The 22360-nt window shown below is 41.1% G+C and overlaps 1 protein-coding gene and 2 non-coding genes across 3 annotated transcripts in view; all 3 read right to left on the bottom strand.

The window, feature by feature from the left end:
- TNPO2 (transportin 2) overlaps nucleotides 1–22360 on the bottom strand; it is a 67853-nt gene that overhangs the window by 33517 nt on the left and 11976 nt on the right. The window contains exons 2-5 of the mRNA XM_089660956.1: nucleotides 16833–16946; nucleotides 8398–8473; nucleotides 5035–5184; nucleotides 1171–1277 (exon numbers count right to left, since the gene is read on the bottom strand). Coding sequence (XP_089517082.1) covers nucleotides 1171–1277; nucleotides 5035–5184; nucleotides 8398–8473; nucleotides 16833–16931 — 432 coding nt within the window. The 5' untranslated portion in view covers nucleotides 16932–16946. The remainder of the gene's footprint in view (nucleotides 1–1170; nucleotides 1278–5034; nucleotides 5185–8397; nucleotides 8474–16832; nucleotides 16947–22360) is intronic.
- LOC149437402 (small nucleolar RNA SNORD41) lies at nucleotides 3808–3877 on the bottom strand. The gene has a single exon (XR_016308149.1). It is a non-coding gene; the product is annotated as a small nucleolar RNA SNORD41 (small nucleolar RNA).
- Nucleotides 10021–10090, bottom strand: LOC149437401 (small nucleolar RNA SNORD41). Its single transcript, XR_016308150.1, has one exon. It is a non-coding gene; the product is annotated as a small nucleolar RNA SNORD41 (small nucleolar RNA).

Here is a 22360-nt window from a genome sequence, read left to right as displayed (position 1 = left end):
TCTATACCTGATCAGACCAGGAAGGGGATCTGCAGTACTTTTCTACATTGAAAAATGCTGCAATCTCTTAGATCAGTGGTTCTCAACCTATGGGTCGCGACCCCTTTGGGGGTCGAACGACCCTTTCACAGGGGTCGCCTAAGACCATTGGAAAACACATATTTCCGATGGTCTTAGGAACCGAGACACCGCTCCTCTATCCGTCTCCAGGTGGGTCCGCCCACATGCAGATACGACCACATATGAGTAGCCGGCGTGATTCATCGCGCCAACCCCATCACATACAAATACAGGTGTATGTGACAGGGTTGGCGCCATAATGTACTTATGTGGATCAGTCACACATGTGTAAAGAGCAGCTACTGTGTAGAAAGCAGCTACTGTGTTGAAAGCAGCAGTATTGGAGGTAAAACAACATGAATTATAATTCATATATTATAAAATACTGGGTAAATGTAAAATCATCAACTACTGCAAAAAAAATATCTGTACCATGGGAACTTAATCTGGATGCTGATTGGTCCTTTTATATTCAGCTGTGGTTGATGTGATGTGAGTATGTGAATACGATAATTTTATGGTTGGGGGTCACCACAACATGAGGAACTGTATTAAAGGGTCACGGCATTAGGAAGGTTGAGAACCACTGTCTTAGATAATTAGGTGCAGAACCCACAATAGTTTCTATTTCACTCAGAAACAAACTGGAGAGGGTGGTGCAGATAGACCAGAAAAAGGTCTATATGCTGCATTACCCTAGGTTCACATCTGTGCGGGAGGTGCCACTGCAGATCCACACGAAAATCTGTGCAGCCGCACCACCCAGAGAAATGTGGACCCGCAGGTGGGTACCATTAGTTCTAATGGCACGCCGGCCGCACTAGAAAACGCAACCCGAGGTTCCCGTGCAGGCTGCGTTTTCCAAAGAAGTGCGCTCATGCCCGTGCAAAACACGACCCGCACGGCCGCATATATGTGATCCAGGGGTGAATGTGACACTTTGTTTAGTTAATTCCCCTTATCTCTTACCATCAAGTGTATGCCGAAATCATAGCACACATTCCCAGAAAAAAAAATATATATATAACGAACCATACTGTGATTAAGGAATATCTACAAAATTGCCACCAACTGTCTGGCTTAGCTGAGCAGAAAGGAGAGGCCTCATACCTCACACGTGTTGTAATCTTCTGAATTCAGAAGGTTGCAGAGCTGAGGTAGAAGTTCTGGCCACGTCTGCAGCTCCCCTTTGGATGCAATAGTGGTAATGAGAATACCTGGAGAAAAACAGGAGCACAATATCAATCAGAATTCAACTGCATTTATAAATAATCAGACACATAGTTTAGTGAGATACATGAGAGAGAAAACAGATGGGGCCCTGATGAAACTATTCCAATCAAGTTGTTCAGTATAGCTATAATTACTGACAGATTACCTAGACCAAGCTAAAATGGACCTGTACCAACCTCTTAAATACAGAGCACCGCTAAGTGCCTTACAAGAAAGCCATTTACATGCACATTCCACAATAAGGTATCCAAAATAAACATATGCCAGATAAAATGATGAAAACTAATTCTGCAGACTTAAAGAAGCGGAGCTCCACCCAAAAGGGGAAGTTCCACTTTAAGGACTTCTCCCCCGCTCCCCATTAAGGATTGGCAACTTGGGGGGCGGGGGAGCAGGTACCCGAATTTGACAGGTATCCACTCCCACTTCCGATCTGATCGCATAGGCGATCGGTAGCGGAAGGTGCCCTCCTTCCCTCCCTCTAGTCTTTTGGGACACGTGACAGGTCCCAGAAGACTACAGGACCATTCATGAAGCGCAGCGCTACTCCCGCATGCGCAGTGGGTACCCGGCTGTGAAGCCGCAAGCTGCACAGCTGGGTGCCCACACTGAAGATGCCGGCCTCTTGTAATACAGGATGGCCGGTGAAACAGGCTGCGGGGGACACACCACGGGACCGAGGGACAGGTAAGTGGCTGTTTATTTTAAAAGTCAGCAGCTACAGTTTTTGTAGCTGCTGACTTATTTTTTGACAGCGTGAGTGGAACTCCACTTTAAATATTAAAGTAGAACTAAAGAAAAATCTTTTTTCCATTTTGGATAGACTAAGGGAGGGTTACATCACCTTTAATGGATAAGTTCACTTTCGAAACATGTTACATGTTCCACCCGCTTTTAGGGTGGACCATGTAATGTTCTCATAGCCACAGCCACCTCCACGACAGATAGTACAGGGAAACTTCTCCCAATACTGTCAGATTTCACAACAGCACAGCCATGTGGGCGGAGCCCTGCGTTCTGTGAATGATTGCCTACAAGTCACGGCAGCCTAATGCAGGCCATACACGGTTCGAATTCCGAACGATTTTTCCTCTGAAAATCGAAAACGTTGTTCAGTCGGTAATCCGATGGTACCATCAACGATTTCGAAAATCGACTGACCAAGTCATAACGTTCACTCCATATAACAGGCGAAACTTCTGTTCCTTCCAGGTCATGGCTCATGTGCATATTCTTTTTGGAAAAACAATCGTACGATCTGACCATCATTGAGTCGAAAATCGGCCGTTTTTCACAAATATTCCAACATGCCCGATCACCGAAAAAGAGAGCAACCACGAAAATCGGCCAGTGCCATTGACCCGCTAACAGAGTGAAAATCAGCTGATTATTCTTAGGTCCGATTTTCAGATGAAAAAAATTGGTTGAATTTCGACCCATGTATGACCGGCCTTAGCGGCTGTCTGCATGCAGTTTTCAACTAACTTTTGAAGCTTCCTGTCAGAATATCTGCTTGGCCATACACCCCATTTGGATAGCAGATATTCTGACGGGTCTGCAGGAGACCTGCATGGCATCAGCAATCTACGGATTGCTGATGCAATGCTTTACAGGCCCATTTGGACAAAAAGAATAAATGCACATTTTTTTTTATCTGCAAAAATATTTGCATTTATTATTTTTGTCCAAAAGGTGAACTTACCCTTTAAGGTTTATTTTTGCCATCTGTGTCCCACTTCACTTCCTATCCTACAGCCAAATCAGGAGGTGAGCTAAAAGTTTAGAAATTCCCGGACATCACAAAAACTAGTATCCTTATTGAAAGATATCCGCTCTCTGGCAGTTACACCAATTCTGTTCTAAATACCTAGTGAGTAGCAAAGAATCAGGTTCACTTTATTGCTCCCTCCCCAGCAACGTTTAGACCAGGCTCACACTAATGTGGTGTGGGAAACTATGCAAATTCTGTGCATTTCATGTACTGCATTGCAATCGCATGGCATTCATGCGATCTGGTGTCAATGTTAAATTAATGACACCCCCCGAAACAGATTAAAAAAATGCAGTGCGGTTGCCAGAAATCACATCGCATGGGTGAGAGCATTCATGTGATGTGATTCACATGTGGGAAAAGAAAAAAAAAAAAAAAAAAGGACCCTGCACCTTTTTTGATGCAGATGCGAAGCGATTTAAGCCATACAAAAAGCTATGAATATCTGAAGATGTAGCAAACATAGCATTATGTACTCCCCCCGTATGAAAGCGCAAACTTGCCCAGTGCTGTCACAGAGTGAGCCAACTGTACCTCTATATTCATAGGTTCCAGGTATATCTTTTGGAGGCCAATCAGCATGCAAACTTAGAACACTATTACTAACAAGGCAAATTTAGGCAGTGCGGTGCCCTAATATGCGATTATCAGAAACACCAGGCAGGTAGGCCTGCTTCCCTTCATGCACCCATTTTCATTTTGATTAAGTATTAGCTTCATAGTTGCTCTCAAGTAACCATGTCCTGGATCAGACAGTATGAATACAAAAACCATCACTGCATATCAGGTTCAGAACATCTGCATCACTTCCAGAACATTTTTAAATTCTTTCAAGCGCTGTATGTCATGGAGGTGGATTGTGGAGTAAAGAAGGGGAGAAGGGTAAGACACACTTTGGGAAGAGAAGTTTTACATGTGGAGGAGCTATATTGATTGAAAGACTGTACTGAATAGGTGTTTGGTGGACTTATGAAACACTTATTTATGGGAATGCACATTCATTTGATTTGTGGGGATTGATCACCTTTATCACTGTGAAATTGTTTATGAAATGGATTTGCAGTGCTGGGGAATGTAAACTATACCACTGTGAATTATTTCGGTTTTATGTAACATAGCATTTTCAGGGTTTGTAACTAGTGGTGCACCGAAATGAAAATTCTGGTACTGATACCGAAAATGCATGTTGCCGAAAACAGAACCAAAACGTCTATGTATGTGGGGGTGGGGAGGCTCCAAATTTTTTTGTATTTTTCTCTACTTTCATGTATATATTTTTACTATTTTTTTAACTTATGATTTTATTGCTATCACATAAGGGACCAATAGTCCACTATGTGATAGCATTTGAGTGATATGTCCTTCTTGCAGAGGGGAGGGGGGGGGGGGGACGAGCAGTGGAGGGGGCAGGAGAGGAGCAGTGTATACAGTGAGGTAGCAGTGTATACAGAGAGGCATCCTCATAGGCTGTCACTATAAGCCGGTACCGATTTTTAAATACAAATTTCCGGCTTTTCTATAGCTCACAGAAGTAGCTGTCACTTTCCCCTGAGCTAAAGGAAACATTGTTTCTTTTAAGTCAGGGAAATCAACTAAAAGGAAATGGTTTCTTTTAGCTGGAGGGAAAGCGACAGCTGATTCTGTGAGCTATAGTGAAGAAAAAAAAAAAAAAAGCCTGTAATCACATTTAAAAACTGGCACTGAGATGTAGTGACAGCCAATCACTGTATACAATGCTCCTCTCCTGCCTTTCTCAGCCGCCCCCTCAAATCTGCAGTACACACAGTCCCCTGTATCGACTAAATGTTTCCTATTGGCAGAATGCCGATAGGGATATGTTTTGGTGGCCGAAATTTCGGTGCATCCCTATTTGTAACACTGGTGTGCATATGAACACAGAAATCATCACTGCATATCAAGTTGTGAACATCTGCATCACTTCCGCAATGCAATAATCTCAGCTTATTTACCAATTGTGGCTCTGATGAGGGACGAAGAATCTCCGATGCTGTTCAAACACTCCTGCTTTATGAACTCTGAGACCGCCTGAGGGAAGCTCTGGTAATGAGCTTTCACGTTGTTTTTTAGGATCAAACCGCTCAGAGATCTTGTGGGCTCATCTACAAAAGGAGGACAGAACATTTTATCAAATAAAATTAAGACAATGCAGACAGAAAATGAAGCATTAACCATTGGAAGGATCAGGTTAGGGGACTGATAAAATTAGTTTCTTATGCAGCCTTTATACTCCCACAGCTATTAAGTTCAGCGTTCAAACAGCAGCCACTATCCATGCATCTGTAGCAAGGTCAGCGGCCCCTAGTGAGGGAGAAAAATGGTAGGTGCACAGCATATAAAGTACCCCTTTGGTATCTGGCGATCAATAAATATTTATACCACGTATACATACCCCTCTTATAGGGTTCCTCAAGCAAAACTGAGGCTGTGTTGGGAGAGTTATGTCTGGGCAATAGGCAAAGCCTGCCTTTTTTGGCCAGTGTCCATTAACCGGAAGGTGGCAACATAAGCCAATCGTTACAAATATAAAGAAACTGTTGTGTCCTTTCATGTACTCCAAGAAAAGGATTTAAAAAAAGGTAAAAACTAAAAATGGGATTTTTTCCAGATTATTTTCTTGGAGTACATAAAACACAGGGATCCCACCCCTCTTCCTTTATGCTTCATGGTATGCTGCAAAGAAAAAAAAAATGAAGCCTTGCATAGCTGAGGGGAGTTATCCCTAGGAGAAAATTTAGGCTGCTTTCACACGGACCCGTTTTTCTACCGTTTTTTGCGTAAAGAAAAAAAAGTGTGACTATGTATTCCTATGGAACTCTTCCCACTGATCTGTTGCAGGTCCAGTGCATTTCATGTTAAACTGCACCGCAAACGCGGTAAAGATGTGTAAAAATTAGAAAGACATCATGAGGGTGGCCCGAGGGCCCGCCGTCCTCTAGTGGGCCCTGTTCTCACTGCCAGGCACCACAGAGCTCAATTGCCATTGAACAACAGAATTGGCAGGTCTACCACCGGCACCCTGTGCTTTTCACAGATGAGAGCAGGTTCACCCTGAGCACATGTGACAGACATGAAAGGGTCTGGAGAAGGTTATGCTGCCTGTAACCTCGTTCAGCATGACTGTTTTGGTGGTGGGTCAGTGATGGTCTGGGGAGGCATATCCATGGAGGGACACACACACCTCTACAGGCTACACAATGGCACCCTGACTGCCATTAGTTATCAGGATGAAATCCTTGGACCCATTGTCAGATCCTGTGGATCCTGGGTTCCTCATGGTGCACGACAATGCCTGGTCTCGTGCGGTGAGAGTATGCCAGCACTTCCTGGAGGATGAAGGCACTAATACCATTGAATGGCCCCCACGCTCGCCTGACCTAAATGCAATAGAACACCTCTGGAACATGTTTTGGTCCATTCAACACCACCAGGTTGCACCTCAAATTGACCAGGAGCTCAGGGATGCACTGGTCCAGATCTGGGGGGAAATACCCCAGGACACCATCCGTCGCCTCATTAAGAGCATGCCCAGACATTGTCGGGGATGCATACAAGCACGTGGATTCAGGCCTCTGTAGGTTGATAATTTTCATTTCCATGAAATGATGGGGTATTCTTCCGTTCCTAACACACTACCCAGTCCATATCAGCTGTACATCTGTGTTGCATGGAGTCACCCAACTTCTGGCCCCTGTGATCAGGTATTCCAGCCCAGGATGATTGGACCACATTCCACAGTTCTTCTCTATTTCTTGGTTTTGCCTCAGAAATGGCATTTTTGATGTCACCCCACAAGTTTTCTATTGGATTAAGATCCGGGGATTGGGCTGGCCACTCCATAACGTCAATCTTGTTGGTCTGGAACCAAGATGTTGTACGTTTACTGGTGTGTTTGGGGTCGTTGTCTTGTTGGAACACCCATTTCACGGACATTTCCTCTTCAGCATAAGGCAGCATGACCTCTTCAAGTATTCTGATGTATTCAAACTGATCCATGATCCCTGGTATGCGATAAATAGGCCCAACACCGTAGTATGAGAAACATTCCCATATCATGATGCTTGCACCACCATGCTTCACTGTCTTCACAGTGTACTGTGGCTTGAATTCAGTGCTTGGGGGTCGTCTGACAAACTGTCTCCGGCCACTAGACCCAAAAAGAACAATCTTACTTTCATCAGTCCGCAAAATGTTGCGCCATTTCTCTTTAGGCCAGTCAATGTGCTCTTTGGCAAATTGTAACCTCTTCAGCACGTCTTTTTTCCAACAGTGGGACTTTGCGGGGGCTTCTTGCAGATAGCTTGGCTTCACATAGGCGTCTTCTAATTGTAACAGTCCTCACAGGGAACTTTACACCTTCTTTCATCTTCCTGGAGCTGATTGTTGGAGTCCTTGCCATTTTGGCTATTCTTCTATCCATTCCAATGGTAGTTTTCCACTTTCTTCCACGTCTTTCAGGTTTTGGTTGCCATTTTAAAGCATTTGCCATCATTTTAGCTGAGCAGCCGATCATTTTCTGCACTTCTTTATATGTTTTCCCCTCTCCAATAAACATTTTAATCAAGGTACGCTGTTCTTCTGAACAATGTCTGGAACGACCCATTTTCCTCAGAATTTCAGAGAGAAATGCACTGTAACCAGCATGTACATTTGCTGCCTTCCTTCCTTAAATAAGTGCAATAATTGCCACCTGTTTTTCAAAGAATGAAGGACCTCACTAATAGAACTCCACACTGCTATTATTTTGACCATGCCCCTTTCAATTAGTGATTCAATTACACAGAACCAGCAGCATGCATGTCATGACTGTTGGGTCTGTTGGATTTCTATGACTCTACTACACCTGATAGTAAATTATTTGCCATGTAGAAATATAATTTCTACCAAAAACAGTGATTGATCCGGTTAGTGATGTCTGACTGCTATTATTTTGAAAACAACTGTATATATTAAATGTTTTTTATTTTTTTTTTTACAAAATCAGGCAAAAATGTCAAAACGAAATATATATATATATATATATATATATATATATATATATATATATATATATATATATATATATATATATATATGTGCAGAGTTTGGGCATCATGCCAGGTGCTATGCATCACCCCCATAGCAAAATTCACAGCCTCCATCTGTTTCTTGTAGCAGCTAAAAAGTCTTCCTGTTCTTCCTGGAAAGATTATTTTCCTAGACCTTTCCTGGTAGATATTCTTTTTAAGAACTAGCCACATAGATAAAATATGGGCACTGATAAAAGCCTGCAAAAATACCATCTTAAAATAAATACATAAATCTGAAAAGCTCACCTTCCGATTTAAGCCGTGTCAGCACAAAGATCAAGTAATTGTTAAAATCCGGATATTGGTTCAGCTGCTTCAGTTTCTGGGAACAAGTTCAGGACCATATTGCTTACTGTTACATAAACAGGAAAAAGACACAGATGGAAGAACACAGAGCTTTATTCAGTAACAGAGCAAAGATCAATGAAGCTAGTGGCACAGAAATGTTTTCTTGGCTTGAACTGTGCCAAGGAGTGCTAGAGATTATTAAGGGGACACCAAGCCAGAAAGAATATTCATCTAAAAGAGCCCTTCATCAAATGTATTAAGGCAGGACAGTCTGTTTGGATTTGGACTCAGCAGACCACTTCTGTGGAGCCAATTGAGCCTGGCTTCACATATATGCGGTGCGGTATATCGCATGTGATTCGCACAGGAACCGCACCGCATTCCTGTACATATCACATGCAATTTGTGTGCGGTGCAATTGGAGCCATACATTATGTATGGCTCCAATCGCACCACACCCACACCAAAAATGTGCAGGACCCTTTTTTTGGTCTGCACTAGAATCCGCTTGCATGTGTATTCACACCTATGTGATCCGATTCTGCACATCGCACCGCGTTTTTTGGACTTCTTTCGGGGTGATGTTATCTAAACCTCCCTAGCGGTCTGATTATGTCCATATTTCTGTGCTCAAAGCGGTACATTTTTTTGCATGGAAATACGCATTTTTTTTTTATTGTAGGCCTGTAATTTTTTAGGAATAACTCACTGAAATCTGTCCGAACAAGAGTCTAGTAAACATCCCGGGTATGTTACAATTTGAAACTCAAAATCATAAATTATAATTTATTAATTAATCATAAAAAATAATAATAATTTTAATTCAATAATGTAATCAAATCAAAAACACTGAAATTTGGAATATAGCGCCAAGTTCGCACATCACTGAGCTCAGTCGCAGAATCGTTTTCAGTGTCTGATGATGAATTTCCCCCACGAATCATTATCACTCAATTCTGCAAGTGGTTCTGATTTACTATCGCTGTTCTCTAGCCGGTCTAAAACCGCTTTTGACCTAAAGGGACGCTTTTTGGACACCATGGACGTTTCTCAGTTTCCAGGCAGAAAGAACAGTAAAAATGCAGGCAGGGCGCCGGACAAAATGTATGTGAAATGGTTTGATACAGTAATGTAATACTATCAGATTTTAGTGTATTGAGTGAATGTCAAATTTTTACAGTTTTTAAATTTCCGCCGGTTCAGTCCCCCATATGCACCGACGCTCGCAGGAAACGGAACCCGGAAGACGGATGCCGGCATCGGCCGGAGGAGATGGCCGGGGACGCTGCAGAGGGGACATAGTGGGAGAACATGACAAGGTAAGTGCTGGAGGGATCGCAGAGCAACGCTGCAGTGTAATCCCGAGTGTAGCTCGGGGTTGTCACTTCTGGTACTGAAAGTTAACCCCAAGCTACACTCGGGAATACCGCCAGGGGGGTTAAAGCAAGAGCATAACACGTTTTCCTTCTATGACATGATGTGGACAGGTAAATTTGAGTCTCCATGTGCATTTCAATGCCTAATTTTCATTTTTTTTAGTACACCTTTAAAAGCAGAAAGCCATACGTTACCCACAATAGCCTGGATCAGACAGTATGAATACAGAAACCATCACTGCATATCAGCTCCTGAACATCTGCATCACTTCCAGATTTACAGTACAGCCCAGTCCACACCTGCTCATAAGAGCATTTTGATATTTGCATTACTCATCCTAAGAGCCAGCTCATTGCTCTCATCATAGTTATGGACTCTTGACAAAAGTACTGAAGCAGAGTACTTTGATATTTTCAGGAAGCTATGTAAAACACCCAGCCGGTCCCTCTCATCAGCCACAATCTGACTACATTGCAGAGAGAAACACAAAGGAAAACTGATGATATCACCAGGTGTTACTAAACCCACAACAGTAAAATCAGTCAGTATATACAGTAAAGCATGATGGTTATACTCACTGTGGAGCCTAAGGGGTTAATTCTGTGCATTGTGTAATAAGGCTGTTTGATCCTGTCTTTTTTGCCCCTCCTCTTGTTTAAATGACCACCTGATACAGACTTAACCTGTGGTCACATGCACATGCTCAATTTGGTGTGTATTGCTAGAGAGGTTTTTTTTTTTTTGGGAGGGTGCATGTGATCAGCATAGGCCCAGTCAGCACTGTCCAGACAGAGGGTCAGAGGTTTCACATCCTAGAGCAGAAAGAAAACTCCTCCTACGAGCTTGAACCAGTGCTCTGCTAAAGTCACAAGACTGCTCTGCTTATGAAAAAAGGTATTTAGCAGTTCATATTTACTAAAATAATTGCATTTCCATGTTATGTGTACTGTGGGAAAGCAGATATAGAGAATGCAGGGTCTTCGGTTTAGGAACACTTTACAGTAAGCTATGTGTTCAAAACAAAAGGTTTTTAAATGTCATTAGCAAGTTGATATTGAAGGTGTGTGACTGGCATAATACCACTGGACTGGCGTAACGCCAATGTGGTGCCAATATTTAAGTAATTATAGACCTGTTAATTAACTTCTATAGTTGGGAAGATACTGGAGAGTTTAATAAAAGACCACATAGATGAGTTCTTACTGGAAAAAATATTTTAAGCAACAGACAACATGGATTCATGAAAGACAGAAGTTGTCAAACAAATCTGGTTTCTTTTTATGAGGGGGTGAGCAAAACCTTGGACAGAGGAGTGGTGGTGGATGTGGTATACCTGGACAGAGGGGTGGTGGTGGACGTGGTATACTTGGACAGAGGGGTGCCGGTGGACGTGGTATACTTGGACAGAGGGGTGCCGGTGGGCGTGGTATACTTGGACAGAGGGGTGCCGGTGGGCGTGGTGTACTTGGACAGAGGGGTGCCGGTGGGCGTGGTGTACTTGGACAGAGGGGTGCCGGTGGGCGTGGTGTACTTGGACAGAGGGGTGCTGGTGGGCGTGGTGTACTTGGACAGAGGGGTGCCGGTGGGCGTGGTGTACTTGGACAGAGGGGTGCCGGTGGGCGTGGTGTACTTGGACAGAGGGGTGCCGGTGGGCGTGGTGTACTTGGACAGAGGGGTGCCGGTGGGCGTGGTGTACTTGGACAGAGGGGTGCCGGTGGGCGTGGTGTACTTGGACAGAGGGGTGCCGGTGGGCGTGGTGTACTTGGACAGAGGGGTGCCGGTGGGCGTGGTGTACTTGGACAGAGGGGTGCCGGTGGACGTGGTATACTTGGACAGAGGGGTGGTGGTGGACGTGGTATACTTGGACAGAGGGGTGGTGGTGGACGTGGTATACTTGGATTTTGCAAAAGCATTTGACACAGTTCCCCACACACGGCTAATGTGTAAGGTAAAGTCTACAGGCTTGTAAAAATCTGTATGTAAATGGATAGAAAACTGACTAAAAGATGGTATTCAGAGAGTAGTGGTTAATAATTCATACTCTGAATGGTCTGGGATCATCAGTGGTGTACCCCAGGGTTCAGTGTTGGGACCCTTACTATTTATTATATTTATAAACAATATCGGGTCTGAGATTATAAATCCCATTTCAGTCTTTGCAGATGACACCAAGCTGTGCCGTGGAATAACGTCCTTACAGGATGTCTCCAACTTAGAAGCCGTCCTCAATGCTCTGTGTAATTGGGCAACTATGTGGCAAATGAGGTTTAATGTTGATAAATGTAAGGTTCTGCACTTGGGGGCTAAGAATATGCATGCATCATACATACTAGGGGGGGGGGGGTACAACTGGGGGAATCAATGGTGGAGAAGGATCTGGGAGTTCTGGTAGATCACAAGCTTAATAATGCAATGCCAATCTGCGGGTTCTAAAGCGAGCAAAATCCTCTCTTGTATTAAAAGCAGTATAGACTCCAGAGAGAGATATCATTTCCCCAGTACAAATCATTAGTAACACCTCATCTGGAATATGCAGTTCAGTTTTGGGCACCAAATCACAAAAAGAACATTGGGGAACTGGAGAAAGTACAGAGAAGGGCAACCAAACTGATAAGAGGCATGGAGGAGATCAGCTATGAGGAAAGATTAGAGGAACTGAATGTATTCTCTTGAGAAGGAGATTAAGGGGGATATGATCTCCATGTATAATACATAAGGGGGGATATGATCTCCATGTATAATACATAAGGGGGGATATGATCTCCATGTATAATACATAAGGGGGGATATGATCTCCATGTATAATACATAAGGGGGGATATGATCACCATGTATAATACATAAGGGGGATATGATCTCCATGTATAATACATAGGGGGGGGGGGATATGATCACCATGTATAATACATAGGGGGGGATATGATCTCCATGTATAATACATAAGGGGGGATATGATCTCCATGTATAATACATAAGGGGGGATATGATCTCCATGTATAATACATAAGGGAGGATATGATCTCCATGTATAATACATAAGGGGGATATGATCTCCATGTATAATACATAAGGGGGGATATGATCTCCATGTATAATACATAAGGGGGGATATGATCACCATGTATAATACATAAGGGGGGATATGATCTCCATGTATAATACATAAGGGGGGGATATGATCACCATGTATAATACATAAGGGGGGATATGATCACCATGTATAATACATAAGGGGGATATGATCAACATGTATAAATACATCAGTGGTTTATATACTAAACTCACAGTGGACAAGGGGGCACTCTTTACGTCTGGAGGAAAAGAAATTTAATTTCCAAACACGGAAAGGTTTCTTTATAGTAAGAGCTGTGAAAATGTGGAATAGACTCCCTCAAGAGTTGGTTCTGGCCAGCTCAGTGAATTGCTTTAAAAAAAGTCCTGGATTCTTTCTTAGATACACAGAATATAACTGGATATAACATTTCTAGGTAAAGCTGATCCAGGGAATATCCGATTGCCTCTCGGGGGATCAGGAAGGAATTCTTTCCCCTGCAGGAGCAAATTGGATCATGCTTTGCTGGGTTATTTGCCTTCCTCTGGGTCAACTGTGGGTGTAGGATTATAACCTTTTTTTTTTAACCACTTGCCCTCCTGAGGATTCACCCCCCTTCCTGACCAGGCCATTTTTTGAGTTACAGCATTGCGTTACTTTAACGGACAAGTGCGCGGTCATGCATCGCTGCACCCAAATGAAATTTACGTCTTTTTCCCCTCACGAATTGAGCTTTCAGTGGTATTTGATCGCCTGTACGGTTTTTTATTTTTTTGCGGTATAAGCAAAAAAAGATTGACAATTTTGAGGGGGAAAAAAAAAAGTAATAGTTTGGACTTTTTGCTATTAAACATGTCCAGTAAAAAAAAATGTTTTAAATCAAATTTCGTCATAAATTTAGGACAAAATGTATTCTGCTCCATGTCTTCGCTAAAAAAAAAATCCCAATACGTGTAAATTAAATTTACGTGAAAGTTATAGAGTTTACAAATGGTGGTATAAATACTGGGATTTTTTTTTTTTTTCTACTAGTAATGGCGGCGATCAGCAGCGGACATTCTGACACTGGGTGGGGACACACCCCCTACCCAGAAATGCACAATCACGTATATATACACGTGATTTTCCACACATGTGCTGCCCTGTAGCAGTATATCTGTTCTGGGGCGGTCCTTAAGCAGTTAATGGTTGAACTGGATGGACTTTGGTCTTTTTTCAGTCAGACTAATTATGTAACTATGTAAATATGTGTGTGTGGGGAGACATAAACCACAGAATAAAACCGCACTAACCCAACATTTTATAGATTGCAGCTCGCCAATGGCTAAATATGGCGGCTGCATTCGTTTATTTTGTTGTTGTTCCTTTGGCTTTATCCCCCTTATTTTCACCTACTGAATCTATTTAAATTTATCAACTCCCTTCAACCATTTCAAAACCGGGCACTTTTACCCCCTTCCTGCTCAGGCCATTTTTCAGGTTTCAGCGCTTCACACTTTGAATGACAATTGCGCGGTCATACAACATTGTACCCAAACTAAAATTTTATAATTTTCTTCACACAACTAGAGCTTTCTTTTGGTGGTATTTAATCATCGCTGGGGTTTTTATTTTTTGCTAAATTACCAAAAAAAAAAGACCGAAAATTTTGAAAAAAAAAAACAAAACACGTTTTTCTTTGTTTCTGTTATAAAAGTTTGCAAATAAATAATTGTTCTTCATAAATTTAGGCTGAGATGTATTCTGCTACATGTCTTTGGTAAAAAAATAACCCAAATTAGGATGTATTTTTTAGTCTGTAGGAAAGTTATAGAGTTCACAAACTATGGTATAGATCTGAATATTGATCAATCCTGAAGTACTGACAGCCAAACTAATTTCTTGAGGTCCAAGAATGTCAGAACAGTACAGATATCCCCCAAATGTCAGAACAGTACAGATATCCCCCAAATATCAGAACAGTACAGATATCCCCCAAATGTCAGAACAGTACAGATATCCCACAAATGACCCCTTTTTGCAAAGTAGACAGTCCGACCTACTTCATAAGAGGCATGGCGAGTTTTTTGAAGCTGTATTTTTTTTGTCATAATTTTTCAGAAAATGAAAAAAAATAAAATTTTCACAATTTTTTTTTACATACTGTCACCAGTGCAGTACAGCATCATCATATAACTGGCATGGCGGTGATCAGGGACACTGACTGGTGACAGTATGAAAAAACATAATTTTTTTTTTTCATATTTTTAATTTATTACATTTTTTTTTCTTTTAAGATTTTTTTTTTCATATTTCACTATGTCCAAAGTAGTACAATGTTACCATAGTAACATTGTGCTACTTTGGGTAAGTGATCAGTGTTTTTTTTTTTGTTTTTTTTTACACAATTACTTTGCTATAAGCAAGCATTTACCTGAATGACATCGATTCATTCAGGGTTTTTTTTTTTTTGTGCTTAGCTGCGATTTGGCCACAGCTAATCACATGACATGTGCATGTGATCGCTGTGACCATTCACAGCTAGACACTAGTATACAATGTATGGCATGAATGAAGCCATCCATTGTATACAACTGACATGTGACCTGCTGTGATTGGTCACAGCAGGTCACTTGGTACCGGCAGGGGGGGCCGGTACTCAGATCTGTCATCGGCCGTGTCCGAGGTACACGGCCGGTGACAGATCGCACCGCTGCACGGCTCTGCAAGCGCGAAAACTGCGCAAGCCCGGGAGGACGCCATATGGCATCCACCCAGAAATCTACAGCATTTTGCCAGCCACCAAACGGCTATTGGATGGGCGGCTATTGGTTAACAGACCAGGATGTGCAGTAAAAGTGAAGTTACAGACAAACCATTTAACACTAACAGGGGTGCTTACGATACTCATTTATATTTATTTATGCAAAATCCCAAACTCAAAAAGCGAAGGAAAAAAAAAAAGCTGTTGCTATAACTGCTTAATAAATGTCAGGTAGAATTCAACTTTAATTTGTTAGTCAAATCCATTTAAATCTGCTTGTGCAGGATTCGGATGTTCACATTTATTTACTCAGTGACAGGAGTGGATATTTGAAGATCCCAGAGGCAGCCCTTTTTCAGAAATTGCCTTCAGAGGTCCCAAAAAACAAAAATTGATCCTTTATATGATCCTGGCAGCAAGCATCACTATTGCTAAACATTGGAAGCGAACGGTGATACCACTTGACTATATTAAAAAATAAATTGACTTGGATCATGGTTAATGACAAACTCGCCTGCATTCACCATAACAATATGAATCGATAAAACATGGGATCCGTGGATTCATTACCTCCCTGTCCCTTAGCAGGACCATGGCTGACCCTCTTCTACTTCAATCTCTCTCCTTTTTCTTTTCTTCCCTTGTTCTTTCATACCTATTATTTCGATTATCATCTTTTGATGTATATAACTTTCGTGCCTGACTGCTGTTGTGGTCATACTCTCAGCGGCATAAATATTATATGTTCCTCATTGTGAAATATGTTCTGGAACACTGATGATAGTTGCGTTTTATCCTCTGTGGGTTACACCAGAGGGACCTTTGGTCCCCACATATATATGTAATGTTAGTTTCCTTACTTTTTCCGAATACTGTCAGTGCTATGATTACATATGAATAACATCTCTTTAAAAACATACTTGAGCAACATAATTGAGCACATAAATTGAAATACAACCTCATTGGGTCGGCTACAGATCATTTTGAATGAAACCCTTTAATCCATGATCCTAGAGCCAACATGACACCACAACTAAAGTCCTTCTTCTGTATTCTTGCCTAACACTTATGCTCACATTTCTGCACTGAAAGATACCAGCACCAAGCCATCAGGCCTGAGATTGAAGAATCTGGTGTGAGAGTGGCTACCTGGCCCACAAAAAATAAAATAAATAAACCAGGTCTGTTGCAGGGTATACACATTCCAAATGTGAAGGATACATCCTGGACGACTCTCTGGGTGGCTGTGTCTGGTGACTGAGAATCCTTCAGGAGTTGTAGAACCTGCTGTAATCCTTCTTCATCTGGGCGCCAGTCCATCTTTACTGCCACTAGCTGAAACAGCAAAATTGAGACATGTTAACACCAGCACAGAACCAAGCTGCAACCTCCTCTGCCTATGTAGCCCCCCAAGTAGACCCTTACCACAAGCCCCTCTGTAGGCAGCCACAAATGAAGAAAAATGCCCAACGCGTCTGGGGATAAATGAGCGTGTGACACACTCCATCCTCCCATATGACAGCCGGTTTGTCGACTGACTGCTCACACACACACGCATCACTGTCATATAGGGGGGTGGGGTGTAAATGAAATGTCCAAAATTTTTTTAAAAAAGTGGTTTTTTTTATAAAATTTTGCAAATAAATAATATTTCATCATAAATCTTAGCCAAAATTTATTCCTTTATCTTTTTAGTAAAAAAAAAAAAAAAATCCAAATTAGTTTATAAGAAAAAATTATAATTTTTAACATTTTTTTTTACATTTTTATTTTTTTATATTATTTTTTATTTTTATTTTTTTTTTACATACTGTCACCCTAGCAGTACAGTGTCACCATGGTGACATTGTACTACTTGTGAGGGGTGATAAAGATTTTTTTTTTTTTTTTTTTACACTGATTGCTTTTACACCCATATAGGATGTAAAAGCAATCATTTCTCTTTCTCTCTGTGTGCATTCCTGCACTCATTGAGAAATACAGAGTGAGCTGTGATTGGTCACAGCTTGTCACATGGTACAAGGCTTTTGTTAATAGCCCTGTACCATGTGACCTCTGTGATCATTCACAGATTTCACACATAGTAAGCAATGATGTCACAAGTGACATCTTGCTTACTACTTTGCATGTGATCACTGATTGGCCAATCAGTGATCACATGATCGGGACCTCGTACAGAGGTCCCGTCCGACGATCGGTGTTTCACTGTGTCCGGAGGACAGAGCGGGCACCGGATCGCGGTGCTGCGCGCTCCCAGGGAGCGCGCACAAGCAGGGTGCGGGGAGGCCGTTTATAGACGGCCACCCGACCCTGCAGTGCCACCGTCCGGCCGTTTATATACAACGGCCGGTCGGGAAGTGGTTAAAAAGTGTAAGCTAACCTTTCGCAAAAAATAAAATCAACACTGTACACCTTCCCCACTCAAGGTTGCACTAAAACAAACAAAAACCTCTAGGCCCCATCTCCTGGTGGTGCTGATGACAACACATCAGGCACGAATGCGCTCCTGCACTGTTAGGGACTGTTCTTTGCGCAATCTGCGCATTTTCATGGGGAAGAATTAGAGCGGCCATATTTTCACTGCTATCTTGTAGTCTGTTAGAGAGATATTCCTTTTAGGCTACTTTCAAACTGAGTCGTTTTTTTTATTTTTTTTTAGCCCAAAAAAAAGTGTTTCACTTGCGGTGAGGTGTAAAAACTCCTGCTTGCAGCATCTTTGAGTTAAAAAAAAAAAAAAAAACGCAATCAATGGAAAGCACCTGAAAAATGCTTCTGAGAAGCATTTTCGGTGCAGTTTTCAAATGCAGCAAAAACGCCTATGCTTTTTTAGGCGTTTTTGAGGCGGATCAGTGTGAACGCACCCTTAGTGTTATAGTGACAATGGTTTCATTAGACAAGAAGTGAGGAAAAAAAAAGAGAAAAAAAAATCTCTAATAGCTGCACAGCCTTTTTTTAAAGCGGAACACTGGAGTATGGAAGAACAAATGCTCCAGAAGTGCTGCCAGTAATTACAGTAAACTGCTAAACTTAGGAAAAATGCACCATAGAAAACGCTGGCATCATAGCTTCCGCTGATGCATCAGGTCTGCCCAGGCACTCAGAAGAGACGTCATGGAGGTGGATACGCCACATCCACTCCTTGTGTGCCACCACTATGAGAAACTGCAATTCTCATTATGCAAAGGAACAGGGTGGATTTGATTTAAATCAAACTGATTTAAATCCCGATTTAAATCACTAGTCAGTAAGGCTTGATGTAAATCCTAGTTTTCTACATAAAGACTAATTCTTGCTGGTATAACTTTAATATGCAAGTAGTTGAAGAATTTTAAAATAACTTTTCATATTAGTTTTTTATCCCCAGCTTAATAGGTTAATCATTCATATTTGGACAACTTTTCTGTTGTACTTAGGAAGGAGAAAAATAATCATTACCTTAATAACAATTTAAATAGATTTATTCAACTGAAACAATAACATTCCAGCATATGTGATTGGCTTAAACATCCATGTTTGTTAACTAATTTGGCTAAACAATATATATATATTTTAAGAAACTTAGACTGTCAGCCCCTTCCTCCTCACACTTAGTGTCACTTTCTTCTTGTGCAGATCTATTCCACTCCAAACAATCAGAAAAATATTGTTTCTATTCTATTCACTGAACTTCTTGAAACTTAGCACTGAAGGGGTTGATTCTGTATTCATAGGTTTGTAGAAGTTAGGATGAAGGTCTTTTTCTTAACTCTGTTCATGTTATAACATTTTTGCTGTGAAGAAGAGTCATGTGATCTCCGCTGAGTCAAATTCAGTTTTGAGAACTGCAAAAGTAAACCAACATCTGTGATAATATCTTGTAGGCAGAGAAACTGCCCAATAATCTTACAAAAACCTCTGGAAGAGCATGACATTGTGAATGGATGAATGGAATTTATTTACCAAAAACATTAAACCTATACAGCCTTATTCTACATAATTAAAAAACTAATCTTTATTTCATGATGGAATAACCTTTGGATGGTAATATATTTTCCTCAAAAAGCATTATTTAAAAAAAATCCGATTTAAATCAAAAAAATCCGATTTAAATCAAAAAAATCCGGTTTTATTATTTTTTTTTTAAAATAATTGATTTTTATCCACCCTGCAAAGGAAACTATGATCATGAATGGATGGGATTGAGGGGGCAGGCATGTTATGATGTAACAACAAACTTTTAGTGTGGCACTACTCAATACTGTAAGATAAGTGCACAGGAATACATGGTTTGTTAGTGGAGGGAGGTGTTCTATAGTTTGTTGTATATCAGTTCTTTGTATATCAGTTCTATTTATTTTGAGGAGGATGCACATATATATTTTAAGATTGAAAAGGATACACTTCTAATGGAGGAAGGTGTTTTATAGCACTTTACAGTCGTAGCACTTATCTTAAAGTATTGAGTAGTGGCACACTAAGTCCTCACGCACACGGGACGTTTTTACAGCGGCTGTTTTTGGATTTTGATATTTTTTTTTACAGCCAGTCAACTCCCCATACACACATAGATTGGAATCAACGTTTTTCAGCTGGGACATTTTTTGCCTGGAAAATAAACCCAAAACTAGTGGTTTTCTAGAGAAGTTTTTTAGCTGTAAAAAGTGGTAAATCCCAGCAAACCAGCGACTAGAAAAAAATATATTTTCTGTTAAAAAAAAAAAAACTCTGAAAAACGAAAGCGCAAAAAAACGTCAAAACGCTGCTAAATGCTAATACAAAAACGCTGAAGAACTCACTTTTTTTTTTTTTTTTAACATGACTTTACACCTCTAACATTACCAGCATTATTAAAACGTCCCGTGTGCATGAGGGCTAAAAGTCTGCAGCTTTGATATCTATATCCATTGGAGGATAAAAAAAGGAGTGGGAGGCAGCTACACTGTAATCACTGGTCCAAATGCACGGATAATATACTAGTAATGTTTTGATACAAACGGTCATTCAATGTGAGTGGATGGGTCAGACCAGGAGTCTTAGACACCCGGGTCCACCAACTACAGCAAGCAATGGTGCAAACAAAAAAATAAATGCTACAATATGGGAGGGCATGTGGCAGGGAAAGTGGTCACCAGTCTTAAGAAAATTTAAATAAACTCAACCGAGCCATTTTTTCTGCATGAATCCAGCATGAGTTTCTGAAAGGAAAGACAACTGGGTAAAAATATATGTAAAAAAATATATATATATATATATATATATATATATATAATTTATATATATATTTTTTTTTTTTTTTTTTTTTTTTTTTTTAAAGTGACACTAAACTGTAGAAGAAAAAAAAAAAAAAAAAACCTATTCAAGTACATACTCATCTCAAGGTAACCTTCGTTGTTCTTAGCCGCCTCCGAATTATTTTTTTTTTCCCTGTGCTGTGATCAACTTCCTGTTAGAGGGTGGCTACGTTTGTTGTCCTTTGTCCCACTGTACGTAGGAATGTAGCCAGCCTCTCTTGCTTGCTCCCAAGTTGGACTATGGGATTTGTAGTGTGTATACAGCAGGGCACATAACCGGAACTAACATGCACTGCCTTTTCTCTGCTGGCTCACATGGCTCTGGGGAACTTTGCATTTTGTACCTGCAGTAAGAATCCTCTCCCATAGGCACCTCCCTTGCTAGCTATAAAATTAATCTGCCCTATTCTCAGCTTCTTTATATATATATATATATATAAAAATAATAATCACTAATAAGCTATTGTATGGTGTTCATCTTTGCTCCTGATGGGCACACATTCTCCAGATCAGACAGTATGAATACCCTCAAGATACTTAGAGAACCCTTACTGCATCATCTCTGGAGCCCCAACTTTGATTACATTTGATAAAAAGGATGAAGACTATACAAAGAATAGCTTTCAGTGATCAATGTATCTGATTGGAAGTTTTTGGTTTTTCTCATACATGGGTTGTCATAGGCTTCCATCTGCACTTCAGTAGTGCCACACTCTGAATGTTCACTCAAATTAATGTAATCTGAGCTTTACCTAATCCACAGACCCCCCTCAGATATCCTCACATATGCTCTTGTGAGGGTCCCATTCCTTAACCCTTTTGCTGCCCTCTTTTTATGTCAGGAAATGAACCTCCTCTGCTAATTCTCCCAACATAAATGTGACAGACATGAAATATATGCTGCCTTTAACAAAAAAAACCCAAACAAATAAAATATACACACACAAATTAGCTTTCAATACCTACTAACCTTAAAACCTACTATCAGAACAATAACCTATTAGATAATCCAGCCCTTCTACCCATTACACCTCATACAGAGTAGAGAAATGTATACACACTGCTCAAAAAATAAAAGGAACACTTTTTAATCCGAGTCTAGCATCGAGTCAATGAAACTCCTGGGATATTGATCTGGTCAGTTAAGTAGCAGAGGGGGTGGTTAATCAGTTTCAGCTGCTTTGGGGTTAATGAAATTAACAACAGGTGCACTAGATGGGCAACAATGAGATGACCCCCAAAACAGGAATGGTTTTACAGGTGGAGGCCACTGACATTTTTTCCCTACTCATCTTTTCTGTTTTTCACTAGTTTTGCATTTGGCTAGAGTCACTGTTACTACTGGTAGCATGAGGTGACCTCGTTCACTAGTGGGCCCTGTGCTCACTGCCCGGCACCATAGAGCTCGATTGGCATTTGTCATTGAACACCAGAATTGGCAGGTCCACCACTGGCACCCTGTGCTTTTCACAGATGAGA

Source organism: Staurois parvus, unplaced genomic scaffold (assembly GCF_062004578.1).
Source record: "Staurois parvus isolate SC_StPar_1 unplaced genomic scaffold, SC_StPar_1.0 ptg001296l, whole genome shotgun sequence".
Lineage (NCBI taxonomy): Eukaryota > Metazoa > Chordata > Amphibia > Anura > Ranidae > Staurois > Staurois parvus.
This window is presented reverse-complemented; position numbering and strand designations above follow the sequence as displayed.